Source organism: Doryrhamphus excisus, linkage group LG14 (genome assembly GCF_037039965.1).
Source record: "Doryrhamphus excisus strain RoL-2023G ecotype Guam linkage group LG14, RoL_Dexc_Guam_v1.1, whole genome shotgun sequence".
NCBI classification, from domain to species: Eukaryota; Metazoa; Chordata; class Actinopteri; order Syngnathiformes; family Syngnathidae; genus Doryrhamphus; species Doryrhamphus excisus.
Window position 1 is genome coordinate 17,453,200 of NC_136370.1, and position 18,564 is coordinate 17,471,763.

An 18,564-nucleotide genomic window follows, 5' to 3' on the forward strand; every position below is an offset into this window, starting at 1 on the left:
ACCCACTAGTTGAGAATCACTGCTTTAGATGTCCTCATGAATCAGATGTCGCTTTTTGTTTTTTTTTTCCATTTTTTTGGGTGATTGCAGCATAATGTCGGCTGCACGGTGGGCGAGTGGTTAGCACACAGGCCTCGCAGCCAGGAGACCCAAGTTCAATTCCACCCTCAGCCATCTCTGTGTGGAGTTTGCATGTTCTCACCGTGCATGCGTGGGTTTCCTCCCACATTCCAAAAACATGCCAGGTTAATTGGCGACTCCAAATTGTCCATAGGTATGAATGTGAGTGTGAATGGTTGTTTGTCTATATGTGCCCTGTGATTGGCTGGCCACCAGTCCAGGGTGTACCCCGCCTCTCGCCCCAAGACAGCTGGCATAGGCTCCAGCACCCCCGTGACCTTTGTGAGAAAAAAGCGGTAGAAAATGAATGAATGAATGCAGCATAACGTCGACTGCACGGTGGACGAGTGGTTAGCACACAGGTATCACAGCTAGGAGACCCTAGTTCTATTCCACCCTCAGCCATTTCTGTGTGGAGTTTGCATGTTCTCCCCGTGCATGCGTGGGTTTTCTCTCACATTCCAAAAACATGCTAGGTTAATTAGCGACTCCAAATTGTATGAAGGTATGAATGTGAGTGTGAATGGTTGTTTGACTTCCTTGATTGTCATTGCACAATAACACAGCAGTGAAATTGCCAACGAAATGTCGTTGTCTGGCTCCCATATAATAATAATATATAATATAATAATAATGTGGGCTGCACGAGTGGTTAGTGCGCAGACCTCACAGCTAGGAGACCAGGGTTCAATTCCACATTCGGCCATCTCTGTGTGGAGATTGCATGTTCTCCTTGTACATGCGCGGGTTTTCTCCAGGTAGTCCGATTTCCTCCCACATTCCAAAAACATGGTAGGTTAATTGGCGACTCCAAATTGTCCATAGGTATGAATGTGAGTGTGAATGGTTGTTTGACTTCCTTTATTGTCATTGCACAACAACACAGCAGTGGAATTGCCAACGAAATGTCGTTGCCTGGCTCCCATATAATACCAGAGACATAAGAAGGTGGTCGAGTGGTTAGCGTGCAGACCTCACAGCTTGGAGACCCGGGTTCAATTCCACATTCGGCCATCAAATGAGTTCTCCTCCTATTTTGTGTGGAAGTGGTAACTTTTTGGCTTCTTATTTTGTCTTTCCCAACCCTGGGCCATCTCTGTGTGGAGTTTGTATGTTCTCCCCATTCTTGTGTGGGTTTTCTCCGGGTACTTTGGTTTCCTCCCACATTCCAAAAAACATGCTAGGTTAATTAGCGACTCCAAATTGTCCATAGGTATGAATGTGAGTGTGAATGGTTGTTTGTCTATATGTGCCCTGTGATTGGCTGGCCACCAGTCCAGGGTATACCCCGCCTCTTGCCCCGAAGACAGCTGGGATAGGCTCCAGCACCCTCAAGAAAATGAATGAATGTCTTGTTTTTTGGGGTATTTGTCAGAAAGGTTCTATTTAAGTCATCTCTTGATTATTATTGGTTATTTTATTAATGTGTGTCTGAGTACTTAATAGGATATTTGAACACTTTCTCCCTCAGATGTCAACATGGAAAACACTAATAATGATAACTCAGTGTTATGCGGAGAGGGTCAGCCGGATTTCAGGTCCATCCTGAGCTACGGAGTCCAAGAACCGTAAGGAATTCTCTTTCAATGTTATTATTTACTTCCTTTTGCAACCTAATCCTTAGTCTTTTTCTTAATTTGATGCCCGTAGGAGAAAATTCTCTGACAGTATAGCAGAGATGCTGGTTGTGTGCGCCACCACCGTTCACAGGGTGGGGCTTCAGACGGTACCCAATGAGCTGTGTCCACGTGTGCCCCTCATGGCCTGGAATACCTGTGCCTTCACTATTCAGGCCATTGGTATGACATTCATTTTTTTTTTGTTAAAGCTGTTTTACTTTTACTAAATTTCATGCTTTGTCTTCACAGAGAACATATTACAGGAAGAGGACAAACCACTTTTTGGGTCCTTACAAAACCGACAGGTTCGTCTGCAGCTGTATAGCTCTTCAATATGATAAATGTCTTCATAAGTCTTTTTTTTTTACTAGCTGGCAGGTCTGAAGGCGACGGTTCAATTCTCAGCAGCACAGAGAATTAAGTGCTCGCAGGCTGTGATCCAAAGACACTTCACTGACATGTTAGCAGGTATTATGTACCTTCAGGACCCATTTACATTTTTTTTCCACCCTCATTCATGACATCTTAAGATTATTAACTCGTGTTTACTCACAGTGTTGCTGCCGGTCACAAGCAGAAAGAACACGCCGTCTATTCTGGAAGTGGATTTCTTCCATCTTCTGGTAGGCTGAATGACGACAATGTTGTTTATTATGCAAAGCATACTAGAAAGTGCCTCTGAAAATTCTTGTTTTGTTTTTGTTTATGTATTTGTCTGTTGATTGGTCAAAGTTGTTCGCAATAGAATTCAATTTCTCATTCATTTCAAGTCCATCTCTGCAAATGATTAATTACAGGTAGCCTACAGTTCAAGTTGACATCTTTTATTTCACCGCATTTTTTTTTTTTTTGCTTTTTTCCAGGTGGGTTTAGTGTTGTCTATGCCCTCGCTGTACCAGGAAGAAGCTGTAGACTTGCAGCCGTCCGCCGTCAGCTCAGCTTACAACCATCTGTATCTACTGCATCTGGTCACAATGGCTCACATCCTGCAGGTGCTGCTCCTCACATCAGGTACACATTATGGGAACACAGCATTGCACCCCGATGTCCTGTGTCAACTGTGATATTAGAACACTGGTAGATTGGACATTTTTAAAGCAACATCACGATTAAATTAAGGCAGGGGTCTCAAACTCAATTTACCTGGGGTCCACTGGAGCTAGGGTCTGGGCGAGGCTGGGCCGCATCAGGTTTTCCAAAAAAAAAAAACGCATTTATTAAAAACAGAAAAATGAATAAACTTTGCTTTGGTTCTGATTTTCTACAAGAAAAGCTCTGATAAAACATTCCACTGTTCTCAAATATCTTACTTTTTATTTTTATACACAAAATAAGATGAAAAATAAATAAACAAATCAAGAATAAAGAAAATCAATCAATCAGTAATAAATAAATATAATAATAATAATAATAATAATAATAATAATAATAATAATAATAATAATAATAATAATAATAATAATAATAATAATAATAATAAAAACTTAAGAAACCACATATAGTTGGTGGGTGGACAAATTATTTTTTTCAGATTAAAATGAACAAAGCATTATTAGAGCCCTGTAGACATGACAAAACACGACTATAGTCACATTTATACTCTTTTTATTTACAACATATTGCGCAACTGCAGGGTCCTGAGACACATGCTAACTCGCAAACTCGAGAGCTAGCGACCTAAACGGTAGCCTTCAAGTTATTTCCTTTAAACTTAAATAGCCAAAAACTTACCACTTCCACACGGATAGGGAGGATAACTATTAACAGTTATTTAACCTTTAACATGAACATTAATCAAACGTAATAATTTTGTTCTGGGTACATGATACCATACAGCATCCATATCAAACTTGCGCGGGCCGCACTAACATTAAACTTACATATCAAACTAGTGTGCACTAGTTTGAGGCCCAATCACAGGGCACATATAGACAAACAACCATTCACACTCACATTCATACCTATGGACAATTTGGAGTCGCTAATTAACCTAGCATGTTTTTGGAATGTGGGAGGAAACCGGAGAAAACCCACGCATGCACGAGGAGACCTGTGGGAAACTCCACATAGAGATGTCCGAGGGTGGAATTGAACTAGGGTCTCTTAGCTGTGAGGCCTATGCGCTAACCACTTCACCACCATGCAGCCCCTATAGGAAAAAAATAATCCGCTGTAATATTAGGATGTTCTGCCGAATCACCACGGAATTTGGTACCTCCGTTCAGCACATTTCTGTGTTGGTCCAAAAAACATGGCCGCCATCCAGCAATTAATTGGCATTAAGTCATTTATCACTTGTCTAATCTAAATTAAGTGAGATATCCTAACATTTCCAGGACTGTACTTCCATATAAATGAATTCTGTGCAGACTTCCCTGCCGTTGCTGGTGAAGACGAGACAGAAGAATCCAGAGCAGCAGCAGAACTACACAATATCGTGTCACAACACACTGGGAGGTACAAAATTGGTCACTTTTTTCCAAAACTATACAGCATCATATGTCTTCCTTGCCATTGTTTATATAAGCTGTTGATCTTTGCTTTGGTGTGGATAATATTTCCAGGCTGCTCTCCGACGTATCCGGAACATCTGTGGCTCAAAGAGTGAAGATGGGAATCATCTCTTTTCTTCGCTGTACCGCTCTCTTTTTCAGCTGCTTTACCGGTGTTCGCCCTCCAGATGAGCTTTTTTCCACTTCTGGTGGGTGGCGTTTATGATGATGATGTAATTATTAGCTACTGTGCTAATATGTGCTGATATGATGGCAATGTTGCAGTTTCCTGTCAAGGTCAGATGGAGGCAGTATGCAGCTACTTGGCTCTTCCTTCCAACGTGTTCCAGCTCTTCCAGGAACACAGAGACACCGTAGCGCCACTGCTGCAGAGGTGGGATTTTAATATTGAATAAATATTTGTAATCAACAGAAATGCTGAATTATTTATGTATTTTTTTATGTTAAGGTGGTGCATCAATCCAGTAATTACAAAAACCCTGAAAGGCAAAATTCAAACAGTCAGGTAGTTTGTTTGACTTTTTCTTTTTTTTTTTTTTTTAAATAAAAACAACAACTTCACCAAATTAGTCTAATTAACTCGTATTTCAACAGATACCCAAGAAGAAGAAATCATTTGATCGACCTCCCGGAGGATTACAGCGCCCTCCTCAATCAAGCCAGCCATTTTCAGTGAGTGGCACACATGACTCCATTATGAAGATGCTCCATATCAGCTTATTACTGATGCCCGATTTATGATTATTATCAGGCGATGTAGATATTGGCAGCAGCGCTTCCGTCGCACTCATATCAAGTCATATTTTGTCCAATAAATGAACACAAGATGATTCTTTTATTGTGATGCTATTCACAAATGAGACAAATACTGCAATATGCAATATTAGTTATGAAATCAAATCAACTTTATTTGTATAGCACTTTTCCTGCAAAGACATGCAACACAAAGTGCTTTACAGAATTAAAAACAAATTTTATTTTTGCTAATTATTATTCATTCATTCATTCATTTTGTACCGCTTTTTCCTCACGAGGGTAGCGGGGGATGCTGGAGCCTATCCCAGCTGTCTATGGGCGAGAGGCGGGGTATACCCTGGACTGGTGGCCAGCCAATCACAGGGCACATATAGACAAACAACCATTCACACTCACATTCATACCTATGGACAGTTTGGAGTCGCTAATTAACCTAGCATGTTTTTGGAATGTGGGAGGAAACCGGAGTACCCGGAGAAAACCCACGCATGCACGGGGAGAACATGAAAAGTCCACACAGAGATGGCCCAGGGTTGGGAAAGACAAATTAAGAAGCCAAAAAGTTACCACTTCCACACAAAATAGGAGGTGAATTCATTCATTCGTTTTCTACCGCGGAGGTTGTGGGGGGCGCTGGAGCCTATCCCAGCTGTCTATGGGCGAGAGGCGGGGTACACCCTGGACTGGTGGCCAGCCAATCACAGGGCACATATAGACAAACAACCATTCACACTCACATTCATACCTATGGACAGTTTGGAGTCGCTAATTAACCTAGCATGTTTTTGGAATGTGGGAGGAAACCGGAGTACCCGGAGAAAACCCACGCATGCACGGGGAGAACATGCAAACTCCACACAGAGATGGCCCAGGGTTGGGAAAGACAAAATAAGAAGCCAAAAAGTTACCACTTCCACACAAAATAGGAGGTGAACTCATTCATTCATTCGTTTTCTACCGCGGAGGTTGTGGGGGGCGCTGGAGCCTATCCCAGCTGTCTATGGGCGAGAGGCGGGGTACACCCTGGACTGGTGGCCAGCCAATCACAGGGCACATATAGACAAACAACCATTCACACTCACATTCATACCTATGGACAATTTGGAGTCGCTAATTAACCTAGCATGTTTTTGGAATGTGGGAGGAAACCGGAGTACCCGGAGAAAACCCACACAAAACTCCACACAGAGATGGCCGAGGGTGGAATTGAACCCTCGTCCCCTAGCTGTGAGGTCTGCGTGCTAACCACTAGAACGCCGTGCCGAGCAGTCCTGAGGCTCTCCACAGGTGTGGGGGCCATAGTGGCTAAATGCTGCCCCACTGTGGGTTTTAGTTCTGGGTTTTGGTATTGTTAAAAGGCCAGTGCCGGAGGACCGCAGGGTCCGCGGGGGTTGATAAGGTAAAAGCAGATCAGATAAATAAGAAGGTGCAAGGCCGTTAAGACATTTAAAAACCAGTAGGAGAATCTTAAAATCGGACGGGGAGCCAATGTAGCGACTTTAAAACTGGTGTAAAAAAAAAAAGTAGCATTTATTTTCAACATTTTGTCTCAACAAAAGTAAGATCACAGCCAGTGCCTTTGTTGTGAGTTTAAGCTATTTTTTTCCGAGACGCTTATTGTTAGATGCCGTGATTTAACAAGTGCCTCCCCGGTGCATCATGGCTGCCATCCTTTTCGTCGTGTTCATCTTGGAACTAATTCCACATCGCGTCCTCACATCCCGTGTCCGACTCCTCAGGTGTCCCAAGTCCGCAGACGACGAGAGGAAGCATCCCACCCTCTGCCTGTTCTGTGGCACCATGCTGTGTTCTCAGAGCTCCTGCTGCCTCAGTCAGCTGGATGGGGAAGACGTGGGCGCCTGTACCGCCCATGCAGCCACCTGTGGTGCAGGAGTGGGCATGTTTCTCAGGTCTGTGTAAAGATCCTTCTCCCCCCCTCCCCCCTCCTTAAATGGGCTTAAATATTTTTATACAGGAATGTCCTTTTCATCTGCCCACAGGATAAGAGAGTGTGAAATTGTACTGATGGCCAGTAAGACTCGAGGAAGCACGTATCCTGCTCCATATTTGGATGACTACGGCGAGACTGACCCTCGTCTTGGGTAAAAAAAAAATCTTTTTAACTGATTTCATTATTTATTTATTTTTTTTATCATTGGTAGCAACAGCAGTAGTAGTACACAGTACATTTATTAATTAATTTATTTTTATTTATTAATTTATTTATTTAGTTGATGTTTGCTAAATACAAGGATGAAGAGTCTTGTACTTCGGTATGTGACCCAAAAAAAATAAATTAAAATAAAAAATAAGAATAAAAAAAAAACTTAGATTTTATTAGAAAGCAGGAAGTGAACAAATGTAACAGTTACTGATTGTATAGTTACTAAAAGTACCAGATGGAGGGGTAGGATTTAATAAGCTTTGCTTCTTCCTACTCCTTTTGGACATGTGGAACTGTGAACTGATTATGTGATGCATTCAATTGTAATCTGATGCATGTTCAAATGAAATAAAACCATTAAAAAAATTACAATAATTTTAAAAAATAAAAAAAAAATTAAATAAAAACTTAAATTATATTAGAAAGCAGGAAGTGAACAAATGTAACAGTTACTGATTGTAAAAGTACCAGATGGAGGGGTAGGATTTAATAAGCTTTGCTTCTTCCTACTCCTTTTGGACATGTGGAACTGTGAACTGATTATGTGATGCATTCAATTGTAATCTGATGCATGTTCAAATGGGAAAAAAAAGCATTAAAACAATTTTAAATACAAATTTAAAACAAAAAAACGGTAGAAAATGAATGAATGAATGAAAATATTTGTTTATTAAATTTAAAAAATAAAATTAAAAAAACCTTAAATTATATTAGGAAAGCAGGAAGTGAACAAATGTAACAGTTACTGAATGTAAAAGTACCAGATGGAGGGGTAGGATTTAATAAGCTTTGCTTCTTCCTACTCCTTTTGGACATGTGGAACTGTGAACTGATTATGTGATGCATTCAATTGTAATCTGATGCATGTTCAAATGAAATAAAACCATTACCACATTTATTAACAATAAAAAAATCAGTTCAGTTCAATTTGATACTTTAATGTAAAAATTGAATAAAGTCAGTTTTTTGGTCTTGCGAAAATTCAAACCTTAGCCTAAAATTGAATCAGACTAGCTCATCTTTTGATTTTTTTACGCCAAAGTGGAGAAAATATGCATTCTGCAAAAGACAATATCCAACTCGCCTCAACTGCAGATGGGCGTTAGAGAGCGATTTCGGAATGACCACGGAACGTAGAGCAGAGCTAACATACTTTAAAGAAGTGGATAAACGCTCCAAACTCAACGACAGCTGCCAGTGTTGTGACTCCACTGGAGATTGTAAGGAAAGTGGGGGAAACCCTTCACAGATGGAGAATGGTTCATAAAAATATCACAGCATCTATTCTCCGAAATCAAAATCAAACAGGAAATTCTTCAGAAAACGAAAGAAATGGAATAGCGACAAACATCACCAGTAGGCAAATTGATGACATTCATTCATTGCAAGCATATTGAATTGCCTGTGATGAGGGTGGAATTGAACTCGGGTCTCCTAGCTGTGAGGCCTGCACGCTAATCACTCAGCCCGGTTGTAAAGATTCATTCATTCATTTTGTACCGCTTATCCTCACGAGGATCGCAAGGGTTGCTGGAGCCTATCCCAGCTCTCTTTGGGCGAGAGGCAGGGTGAACCCTGGACTGGTGGCCAGCCAATCACAGGGCACATATAGACAAACAACCATTCACACTCACATTCATACTTATGGATAATTAGCCGATTAACCTTGCATGTTTTTGGAATGTGGGAGGAAACCGGAGTACCCGGAGAAAACCCACGCATGCACGGGGAGAACATGCAAACTCCACACAGAGATGGCCCACGGTTGGGAAAGACAAAATAAGAAACTAAAAAGTTACCACTTCCACACAAAATAGGAGGAGAACTCATTCATTTTCTACCACGGAGGTTGTGGGGGGTGCTGGAGCCTATCCCAGCTGTCTTCGGGCGAGAGGCGGGGTACACCCTGGACTGGTGACAAGCCAATCACAGGGCTGGTCGCCAGCCAATCACAGGGCCAATCACAGGGCACATATAGACAAACAACCATTCACACTCACTTTCATACCTATGGACAATTAGCCGATTTACCTAGCATGTTTTTGGAACTCTACACAGAGATGGCAAAATAAGAAGACAAAAAGTTACCACTTCCACACAAAATAGGAGAACTCATTCATTCATTCATTCATTTTCTACCACAGGGGTTGTGGGGGGTGCCGGAGCCTATCCCAGCTGTCTTCGGGCAAGAGGCGGGGTACACCCTGGACTGGTGGCCAGCCAATCACAGGGCACATATAGACAAACAACCATTCACACTCACATTCATACCTATGGACAATTTGGAGTCGCTAATTAACCTAGCATGTTTTTGGATTGTGGGAGGAAACCGGAGTACCCGGAGAAAACCCACGCATGCACGGCGGAGAACATGCAAACTCCACACAGAGATGGCCGAGGGTGGAATTGAACCCTGCTCTGACAAGTTAATAGGTTAAATAAAAGGCAAATAAAGTAAAGAAACAAACAAGTGTTCTTATCTTATAATGCCATTCTGTTTTTATTATGTTTTAAACATTAAATCAGATTTCAGTTTCAATGCTGATCCAGTAGCTCTGAAGTTAGTAACCCGTAACAAGATGGTGTTTGGAGCTGGTTCGGGATCATGTCTACCAAGATTGAAGTGCGAACTGAACGCTCGTTGTGTTGCAGTTACTGATTGGTTTGTTTTGATAAACGTTTCTGCAATAAAAGCGCCATGCTCACCAGTCAAATTCATGGCAGAAACTGAAAAAGAAACAAAGCAAAATGGCATTATATGTAGTTTTGGAAAATAAAAACACTTTTTTTCTTTACTTTATTTGGGTTTTATTTAACCTGCAAATATGTCAGATCTGTTTGCCTGACACTGTATATAAAATAACAAAAAAAAAAAAATCACAAATTCCTGCCAATGTTAATCAAGACTTATTTGTTCTTGTCTCCCAACCCAAGGAGGGGCAATCCATTACACCTTTGTCCGGAGCGTTACAGGAAGTTGAAGCAGATGTGGCAGCAGCACTGCATCCTGGAGGAAATCGCTCGCAGTCTGGAGTTGGTCAACGTCATGTTTGCTTTTGACTGGCAGATGTTGTGATGGTGGAGCCAGCAGCAAAGGCGGCGTCGTGAAGAAGCTCGTGTGGAGATGCTCTCTGCTGCTTCCTGAGGGCACGTATCTGCACGGAAGCCAAAAGCCTCCTGCTGGAGCTCAGAGACACCGCCAGAAGAGGGAGGGAGGGATGGAGGGAGGGAGGGAGGGAGGGAGGAAGGGTAAAAATGGACAGAAAAGAAACATTTTCTAATGGATTAGCCTTCTTTTAATTTGTCTGCTGTGAGAATGCAAATAAGCTCCTGTCAGGAGAAACCAGTAGAAACCGGATTAAATATAGACATACATTAGATCCACATACCACGACCTTTGACCTTTACGCTGGTCTGACTTTGTTCTAACTTATACATGTGGATTTATAACACCGAGTGATGTCTATTAACCAATTTACCCATTTATTATTTACCTGCTTATCAGTTTTTCGACTCATTTTTAACATCTAGTCTTTGTTGTTTTGCAAAACACAAATGAATATAACCTTACTCTGATGACTACATAGTGTTTATTTATTCAACACAAATCTAAGAAGTACACAAAGTGTATAGATTTCATAGAATTCATACTTTTATCATGTCTTACCCTTTGGAAAATAGGTGACTTTAGTATGATTGTGCTATTTGATAGCACTACACACAGGCTACGGTAATAAAAAAAAAAAACATTGAGTCAAAGTACCAATATGTCTCTTTACATTTGATACATGCACAGTCCATTAAAGTTGCTATCACCTCACCTGGTGCCGAATTTAAACACTTTTTCACCCCAAATTAACCCAAAAGAATATCATCACCTAGCTAGCTAGCTAGCTAGCATACACCGTCTCACTCAGCGCGTGCATGCGCGTTCACAAACACGCAGGACCGCTCGCTCGCGTGAATGTCACGTGGGGGTGTGGCTCGCAATCAAGCGCTAACGTCGCCGCCATATTGGATGTGTCGAGGCAGCGCTGGAAATCAAAACATCAAAACAAGTAAAGCTATTTTCATAAAACGCTTTCTACAAAGAAATGTAAGTTAATGGCACTCGTTTATTCGTACTACATTCACACACGCACTAATATACTTGGTATACTTAGTATTTTGACTGTTATTATATTGTCTTGTATAGCTACATGAATGTGGAACCTACCATAAAAGCTTGGGAGACCAATTTTTCATCAGAAAAGAGATATATTTCAAGCATAACTTTCACTTTGACACAAGTGTATTGCTTTTTTGACATATCAAATATCTAAACAACTATACCGCATCATAAACATCACAAAGAATGGTTGTTTTACATCAAAATAATTTATACACAGGTATAACAACATGAACTGTGTGTGTGCATGCGTTCAAATTTCCCTACATTTTTTTCTTATGCTACAAATCTTTCGCTTCCTTCTTGTTATGGAGTGTTAAAGATCCATGTTGAACTCTTATCAAATTCTCTTCTGCCACCTTGTGGTTTTTTATGGCTGAAAAATGATCTACCAGTGACTTATTTTAGCGTGCAGTTGCGTCATCACCATCGGGCGTCCGGGTTTATAAAACGTATAAATACGTCTTCGGTATTGAATAAGTTAATTGATTCCCGTACCCAGCCTTGATAAGTGCATTTTCGCAAAGTAGGATTCCTGTGTTTCTGTAGTTTGATAATAGAAAACCTGTTTCCAACTTCTAAATATAACTTTTAACATTATTAGAGCCCTCTAGATATGAAATAACACCCCTATAGTCACCTTTACACTCATTAACCTAAATAGTAGATATAATAACGGGAAATAATTTAAGATATTAACACACTTGTACTGGTGTGTTGCTGTGTGTGCTGTGCTGTGTGTGCGTTCCATTGCTGGGGGGGCCTTGATAAGTGAATTTCCGCAAAGCAGGATTCCTGTATTTCTGTAGTTTGATAATAGAAAACCTGTTTCCAACTTCTAAATATAACTTTTAACATTATTAGAGCCCTCTAGATATGAAATAACACCCCTATAGTCACCTTTACACTCATTAACCTAAATAGTAGATATAATAACGGGAAATATTTAAAGATATTAACACACTTGTATTGGTGTGTTGCTGTATGTGCGTTCCATTGCTGGGGGGGGGGGGGGGGGGGGCACAAGTTGAATTGTATTGGACAAAAATTCCCACAGACGACAGACGCTTCAAAAGCTTGTCGAATATGTCTCAATACTTTTGCCCATATAATGTAATGTTTTGGCAGCACGGCGGTCGAGTGGGTAGCGCACACACCTCACAGCTAGGAGACCAGGGTTCAATTCCACCCTCGGCCATCTCTGTGTGGAGTTTGCATGTTCTCCGCCGCGCATGCGTGGGTTTTCTTCGGGTACTCCGGTTTCCTCCCACATTCCAAAAACATGCTAGGTTAATTAGCGACTCCAAATTGTCCATAGGTATGAATGTGAGTGTGAATGGTTGTTTGTCTATTTGTGCCTTGTGATTGGCTGGCGACCAGTCCAGGGTGTACCCCGCCTCTCGCCCGAAGACAGCTGGGATAGGCTCCAGCAACCCCTGCGACCCTCGTGAGGAAAAAGCGGTAGAAAATGAATGTAATGTTTTGCAACTAAAGAAGAGCAGCAACTTGAACACGTCTCAAAAAGGCATCGGTTTCTTTGAGCAGCACCCAATAACTTTTAGCAGTCATATCGATATGGTAAAACAGACAATAAAAGTACAGACATAGAGTATTCTGCTGGATTGGTGCGAAAATGACATACAAAAGGCAACTTAGGGTGCCGAAAGATGTTTAAACCTTCTCATGAGGTTAGTTTAAGTCCAACAATACAACAGTTTTACGTTGATGGTCAGCTGACTACAGGTATTGGCTGAGGAGGCACGTTGTCCGGCCCGTAGTGGGCTTTCACAGCGGACGGTATGTTGATGTTAGGGTCTCCATTGTTGGCGGTGTCCACGTGGTTGTTTTTACTGAGGGTCTTAATGATGTTCAGGTTGGTCCGAGCCGTCTCTATGAAGCTGTTTTCCAGCAGCCAGCCGTCAGACTCAGAGTTGGGGTCTCCTTGTCTCAGCACGTTCTCCAGTGATGTCTGGAGGTAACGAACCCCCGTCAACACCGACAACTAAAACAAGGACAACAGGGTAATGTCATGTATATTAAACAGTGCACTGAATAGACATTGGATGGACGGTATTCATCATTTTATGTTGTTTTTAGGTACAGTATGTCACTGGTAGGTGACTGCCATTTTTCTCTTGTTCAAGCTCACAGCAGAGGTTGGAGCCAATCCCTGGAGACGACACCCAGGACTGATCATCTACTGGTTTTTGCACTGCACAGCACCAAGGATAACGTTGACAGGTATAGATCACCCAAGTCTAAATCATACATTATGGTTCCAAATGACAGATACCCCTGTTACTATATTGGCCCAAATTTAGATGACCGGAATATAAGGTGACCTCTTATTTTCATTTTCTGTAAGACAATAAAAAAATAACTATCAATGAAATAATAATGTAAATTTATTTACTTCAACGATGGACTTATGGCTGGATGGAATTATGTGAATTTCTCTTGGAGATGAATAAAGTTATCTATCTAATCTAATTATTACTGTTATTTCCGCTAACTTTGAACCCTGTACTAGCGGGATCCAAAGTAGCCCAGAGAGAGACCAATGAAATGAATTTAAAATAGTTGCTATTTCTTTCCTAGATTTTTAGCGTTAAGTTGCTGTGTGATGATTTTAACATTCTTTGTAAGATAACGCCGTGAGTCGGACTGTTATATCGAGTAATGACCTCCTGTGATTTCCGATGGATATTTCTATTTCTTCCCTAGATTTTCAGTGTTAAGTTGCTGTGTGATGATTTTAACGTTCTGTGTAAGATAACGCCGTGAGTCGGACTGTTATATTGAGTAATGGCCTCCTGTGATTTCCGATGGATATTTCTATTTCTTCCCTAGATTTTCAGTGTTAAGTTGCTGTGTGATGATTTTAACGTTCTATGTAAGATAACACCGTGAGTCGGACTGTTATATTGAGTAATGACCTCATGTGATTTCCGATGGGTTAACAAGCTTGTTGTGAGCTTTGTCATAGCTCATGATTGGCTGCCTGGTCCTCACAGTGCGAGCCACAATATGCAAGTCCGGTGTGGCATCATGCGCAGAATGCAATGGAAACTAAAACAATTCTACTGTGATGCGTTCAGTGACCTCAAAGCGCAAAGATGCTATTTCTTTCCTAGCTTTTCAGTGTTAAGTTGCTGTGTGATGATGTTAACGTTCTTTGTAAGATAACACCAAGAGTCGGACTGTTATATGAAGTAATGACCTCCTGTGATTTCCGATGTTGTGAGCTTTGTCATAGCTCATGATTGGCTGCCTGGTCCTCAGTGTTAAGTTGCTGTGTGATGATTTTAACGTTCTTTGTAAGATGACGCCTTGAGTCGGACTGTTATAACTAAACTAAAACAATTGTGCTATGATGCGTTCACTGACCTCAAAGAGCCACGTGATGAGCACAGTGAGGCCGATGGAGTGCATGATGCCGGTGTAGTAGTCCAAGAGCGCCTGGTGGCAGCCTTTCGTCCACAGGTTGAGCACCTCTGTGTGGTGGTCGTAGCTGAAGTGGGCCGAGTTGTTGGTGATCTGCTGCTGGATGCACGGCCGCGGTGAGTTGATGTTGCAGCAGCTGAAGGGGGCGCTGTCCATGAGGTACTTGCCCTCCACGTTGCTCCTCAAGCGACTAGGAGAGTCAGCGTTAACGTGGTTTCGATAAGGTGATGTTCAGCGTGGGGTTTGGTACTTACTCTACCACCTCTTTGTGGGACATGTCCAAATAGCGGTTGCTGATCCACTGGATTTGAAACCAGTCCCTGTAAGCTTTGTTGCCGCAGCACTGGAACTCTATCTGCAGCATGTCCACGGCACGCTTCAGGAAGCATCTTCCCGGCGTGTCGGTGTCCTTGTAGAACCTCATGGCCTGAGTCAGGCCCTCCCTGAGGGACTCATCCAGCTCCCAGTGCATGGTGTAGCACATAAGAGCCCCCACCAGCACACAGAAGGTGAAGAAGAATGTGCACACGATGTAGGGGAGCATGACTAGCTTCCAGCGTAAGAACTTGGCAGTATCCACGCAGTCGTAGCAGATCTTCCCGCCCAGGAAATTAATGGCACATGCGATGAGACCCACGGATATGAGCATATTGGGCACATACTGAATGTCCCTGTCGGCCATTAGCTCCCGACGCTTGCTGAGCTCCACCTTGAGGAAGAGGCCCAGGCTGAACAATATCACTCCCGTCACTACCGAGATCCAATTCAGGATCCAAAGAACCTGAGCTAGCTTGTCTCTCTTGGTCTTGGTAAAAGTCACTTTCAAAACAGCCATTGTTTTAATCTCTTCAGATTATCTCCAGTTTTCCCCAAGTTCAGACGGGAAAAGGTACTGACCATCCGCTTGGAAGATGGAGTCTTTCATAAGCAGCTTAGCCTCGGTTGTGTTCACTGTTTATTGTGTGTGTGCTGCATTCAGGTCCTTCAACTTTCCTTACCGCTACGATCCTAACTAGATAGGGAAAATGTTTACATAATCTTGCAGTGTCTCATAAAACGCAAATACAGTCAATATATTTATATCCACTTACCTTAACCTGCTTTGCATTAATAGAAAAGCTGACAAGACAGTTCTTTCATTTTTCCCATCGTGGCGTCTTCCAGGCATGCTCAAATGTAGCCATGATTGAAAGGGTGGTGATAGTAGTAGTAGTAGTAGTAGTAGAGACGGATATAAAGGCAGCTACTCGCACTAGTAGCCAAGCCGTGACCCTCCTTCCTAATCCCCTTTAATCATTAATCAGCCCTGGGTCCTGACAGGGATTTATTCTGGACCCACCTTCTGCTACCTGTGCAAATCTAACTGGCCTAGCTCGGTGAAAGTAATAACGCTTGTATGTTGTTTGTTAGGTCAAACCTTAAAAGCCTATGAGAGTTTTTGTCGTACAAATTAGAAGTGAGCGATGCGATATTTTTTTGGTATCGACCATGATACCAAAGAAAAAAATGCACTGATGAGGACCCAAATGTAGTTAAAATGTATTTTAACGTCTGATGCAATGCAGCAAAAAAACTATGATCCAACAACGTAAGGAGCGCACACCTGAACTAAATCACTGAAATGGGAAACAGTGCAGGGGATTTTGTGCAAAGCAACGGAAAACAGAACAGAGCAACACAGGAAGTGAATACAAAATAAGGGCATGAACCAGGAACTAAGGCAAATCTGACCGTAACAATATGTAAATAAACTGTAACAACATTCTCTACATCAAACATCAAACCCTCAGTTATTAAAATATTATTCATATTATTAAAATCTGACTCAGCACACGCAGACGACCATAAACATAACACTGATACATAAAATAGACACAAGAACTGAACAATGTCATCATGTTTTAATGAATTTGATAGCGATACTACCCGAATATCGATAATATTGATATTTGGATCACTTGTCCCACCACTAATACAAATGGTAACAAAAGTCCAATGCAAGTTCTCATACGTTAAGGTGCAAACTCTCCTCAAAAACAATACAATTCTTGTATTATATGCTGTATTATAGCATAATATAATCATATATATCATATCATATAATAATTAATTGGGGCTGCACGGCGGATGAGTGGTTAGCAAGCAGACCTCACAGCTAGGTGACAAGGGTTCAATTCCACCCTCGGCCATCTCTAATATGAGACAAACCAACTTACACATAGCTGACATTAGTAATGATGACATTTGGTGATTGGCTGCACACAGCATGACTAGCTGATTCTTAATAGCCGATCGATTGTGAGGTCTGACAGTTTCGTGGAAAACTGTTTTGTGATTACTCATTTGAACGCATATTGTTTTAAGACGCAAAACCTCAACAACTCGCCGGAACTACTTCCCTCAACAACAAAAAACGACCAGAATTCAGCTCACAAGAAGAAGGGCTGCACGGTAGAAAGAGGTGGTTAGTATGCAGGGCCTCACAGCTATGGATACCCATGTTCAATTCCACCCTCGGCCATCTCTGTGTGGAGTTTGCATGTACTCCCCGTGCATGTGTGGGTTTTCTCCGAGTACTCCGGTTTCCTCCCACATTCCAAAAACATGCTAGGTTAATTAGCGACTCCAAATTGTCCATAGGTATGAATGTGAGTGTGAATGGTTGTTTGTCTATATGTGCCCTGTGATTGGCTGGCCACCAGTCCAGGGTGTACCCCGCCTCTCGCCCGAAGACAGCTGGGATAGGCTCCAGCACCCCCCACAACCCCCGCGGTAGAAAATGAATGAATGAATGAGTTCTCCTCCTATTTTGTGTGGAAGTGGTAAGTTTTTGGCTTCTTATTTTGTCTTTCCCAACCCTGGGCCATCTCTGTGTGGAATTTGCATGTTCTCCCTGTAAATGCGTGGGTTTTCTCCGGGTACTCCGGTTTCCTCCCACATTCCAAAAACATGCTAGGTTAATTAGCGACTCCAAATTGTCCATAGGTATGAATGTGAGTGTGAATGGTTGTTTGTCTATATGTGCCCTGTGATTGGCTGGCCACCAGTCCAGGGTGTACCCCGCCTCTCGCCCGAAGACAGCTGGGATAGGCTCCAGCACCCCCCGCGACCCTCATGAGGAAAAGAAGAAAATTAATGAATGAATGAACTAATTAATTGGCTTTTTTCACACGCCTCATTCGTTCATTGAGTTTCTATGCCCCTTAATCCTTATTAGGCGACTTTAGGTGAGAGTCCATTAATGTTCTCCGATTTTGGATCAACATTTGCAATAATAATGTTGTCATTATTAGATTAGATTGACCTCCAGAACCCTTTTTGTATATGTTACATTTCACCTGTTTTACCCAGGTTCCAGGTTATTTCCTGTTTGGGTTTTTTCTAGGGTTCAATGATTTTCTCTCCATTTTGATGTCATTTAAAGTCGGTGTACAAACTGTTGTGTAGTGTTCTTAATAAGCGAGCAATGCGAGGATGATGAAAAAGTTAAAAGGAGCACCGGAATGAGAAATAGTTTTTTGTTGGAGGTTCTCGGGGGAATAAAAATGAGGTTAATTCATGTATCAATGCGTGTGTGCCTTTTTGAAATAACACAGTCAAAAAAGCACAGCAATAAAGGCAAATGTTTGTCTGAATGAAGCAGCCTTGAGTAGAATTAATTGAATTCAGTTCTCTCTGAATTAAAAAAAAAAAACACTTTTATTTTCCTCTGCCAAATAACATCACCGTCACCGCACTCGCAGGTACGCCACATCCAACATTCTAACATCCGACTAGAAG

General features: G+C 41.8%; 2 protein-coding genes across 3 annotated transcripts in view; one reads left to right on the plus strand and one right to left on the minus strand.

Annotated features, from left to right (window-relative positions):
• The window catches only part of ubr1 (ubiquitin protein ligase E3 component n-recognin 1), a 36,401-nt gene extending 22,834 nt beyond the window's left edge, over positions 1 to 13,567 (plus strand). Inside the window, exons 34-49 of the mRNA XM_078796403.1 lie at positions 1,592 to 1,688; positions 1,771 to 1,919; positions 1,989 to 2,044; positions 2,111 to 2,207; positions 2,295 to 2,362; positions 2,603 to 2,750; positions 4,109 to 4,196; positions 4,304 to 4,440; positions 4,517 to 4,625; positions 4,701 to 4,757; positions 4,847 to 4,924; positions 6,748 to 6,918; positions 7,009 to 7,110; positions 10,107 to 11,268; positions 13,214 to 13,361; positions 13,438 to 13,567. Coding sequence (XP_078652529.1) covers positions 1,592 to 1,688; positions 1,771 to 1,919; positions 1,989 to 2,044; positions 2,111 to 2,207; positions 2,295 to 2,362; positions 2,603 to 2,750; positions 4,109 to 4,196; positions 4,304 to 4,440; positions 4,517 to 4,625; positions 4,701 to 4,757; positions 4,847 to 4,924; positions 6,748 to 6,918; positions 7,009 to 7,110; positions 10,107 to 10,248 — 1,499 coding nt within the window. The 3' untranslated portion in view covers positions 10,249 to 11,268; positions 13,214 to 13,361; positions 13,438 to 13,567. The remainder of the gene's footprint in view (positions 1 to 1,591; positions 1,689 to 1,770; positions 1,920 to 1,988; positions 2,045 to 2,110; positions 2,208 to 2,294; positions 2,363 to 2,602; positions 2,751 to 4,108; positions 4,197 to 4,303; positions 4,441 to 4,516; positions 4,626 to 4,700; positions 4,758 to 4,846; positions 4,925 to 6,747; positions 6,919 to 7,008; positions 7,111 to 10,106; positions 11,269 to 13,213; positions 13,362 to 13,437) is intronic.
• prph2la (peripherin 2-like a) lies at positions 12,359 to 16,440 on the minus strand. 2 transcript variants are annotated; one of them, XM_058091199.2, is made up of 4 exons: positions 15,876 to 16,440; positions 15,039 to 15,796; positions 14,728 to 14,974; positions 12,359 to 13,342 (listed from the first exon to the last, which is right to left on the minus strand). In XM_058091199.2, the coding sequence occupies exons 2-4, from the start codon at positions 15,617 to 15,619 to the stop codon at positions 13,070 to 13,072; spliced, it is 1,101 nt and encodes a 366-aa protein (XP_057947182.2). In that variant the 5' UTR covers positions 15,620 to 15,796; positions 15,876 to 16,440; the 3' UTR covers positions 12,359 to 13,069. The 2 variants fall into 2 exon arrangements, with proteins under 2 accessions (XP_057947182.2, XP_057947181.2); XM_058091198.2 differs by having other exon boundaries at positions 15,039 to 16,440.
• Between the last annotated feature and the right edge of the window lie 2,124 nt (positions 16,441 to 18,564).

Coding starts and splice junctions, on each gene's coding strand:
- prph2la (XM_058091199.2), bottom strand. CDS start 15,619: ATGGCTGTTTTGAAAGTGACTTTTACCAAGACCAAGAGAGACAAGCTA. Junction 14,975..15,038: donor TCCCACAAAGAGGTGGTAGA/GTAAGTACCAAA, acceptor TGACTCTCCTAG/TCGCTTGAGGAGCAACGTGG. Junction 13,343..14,727: donor TCATCACGTGGCTCTTTGAG/GTCAGTGAACGC, acceptor TCCTTGTTTTAG/TTGTCGGTGTTGACGGGGGT.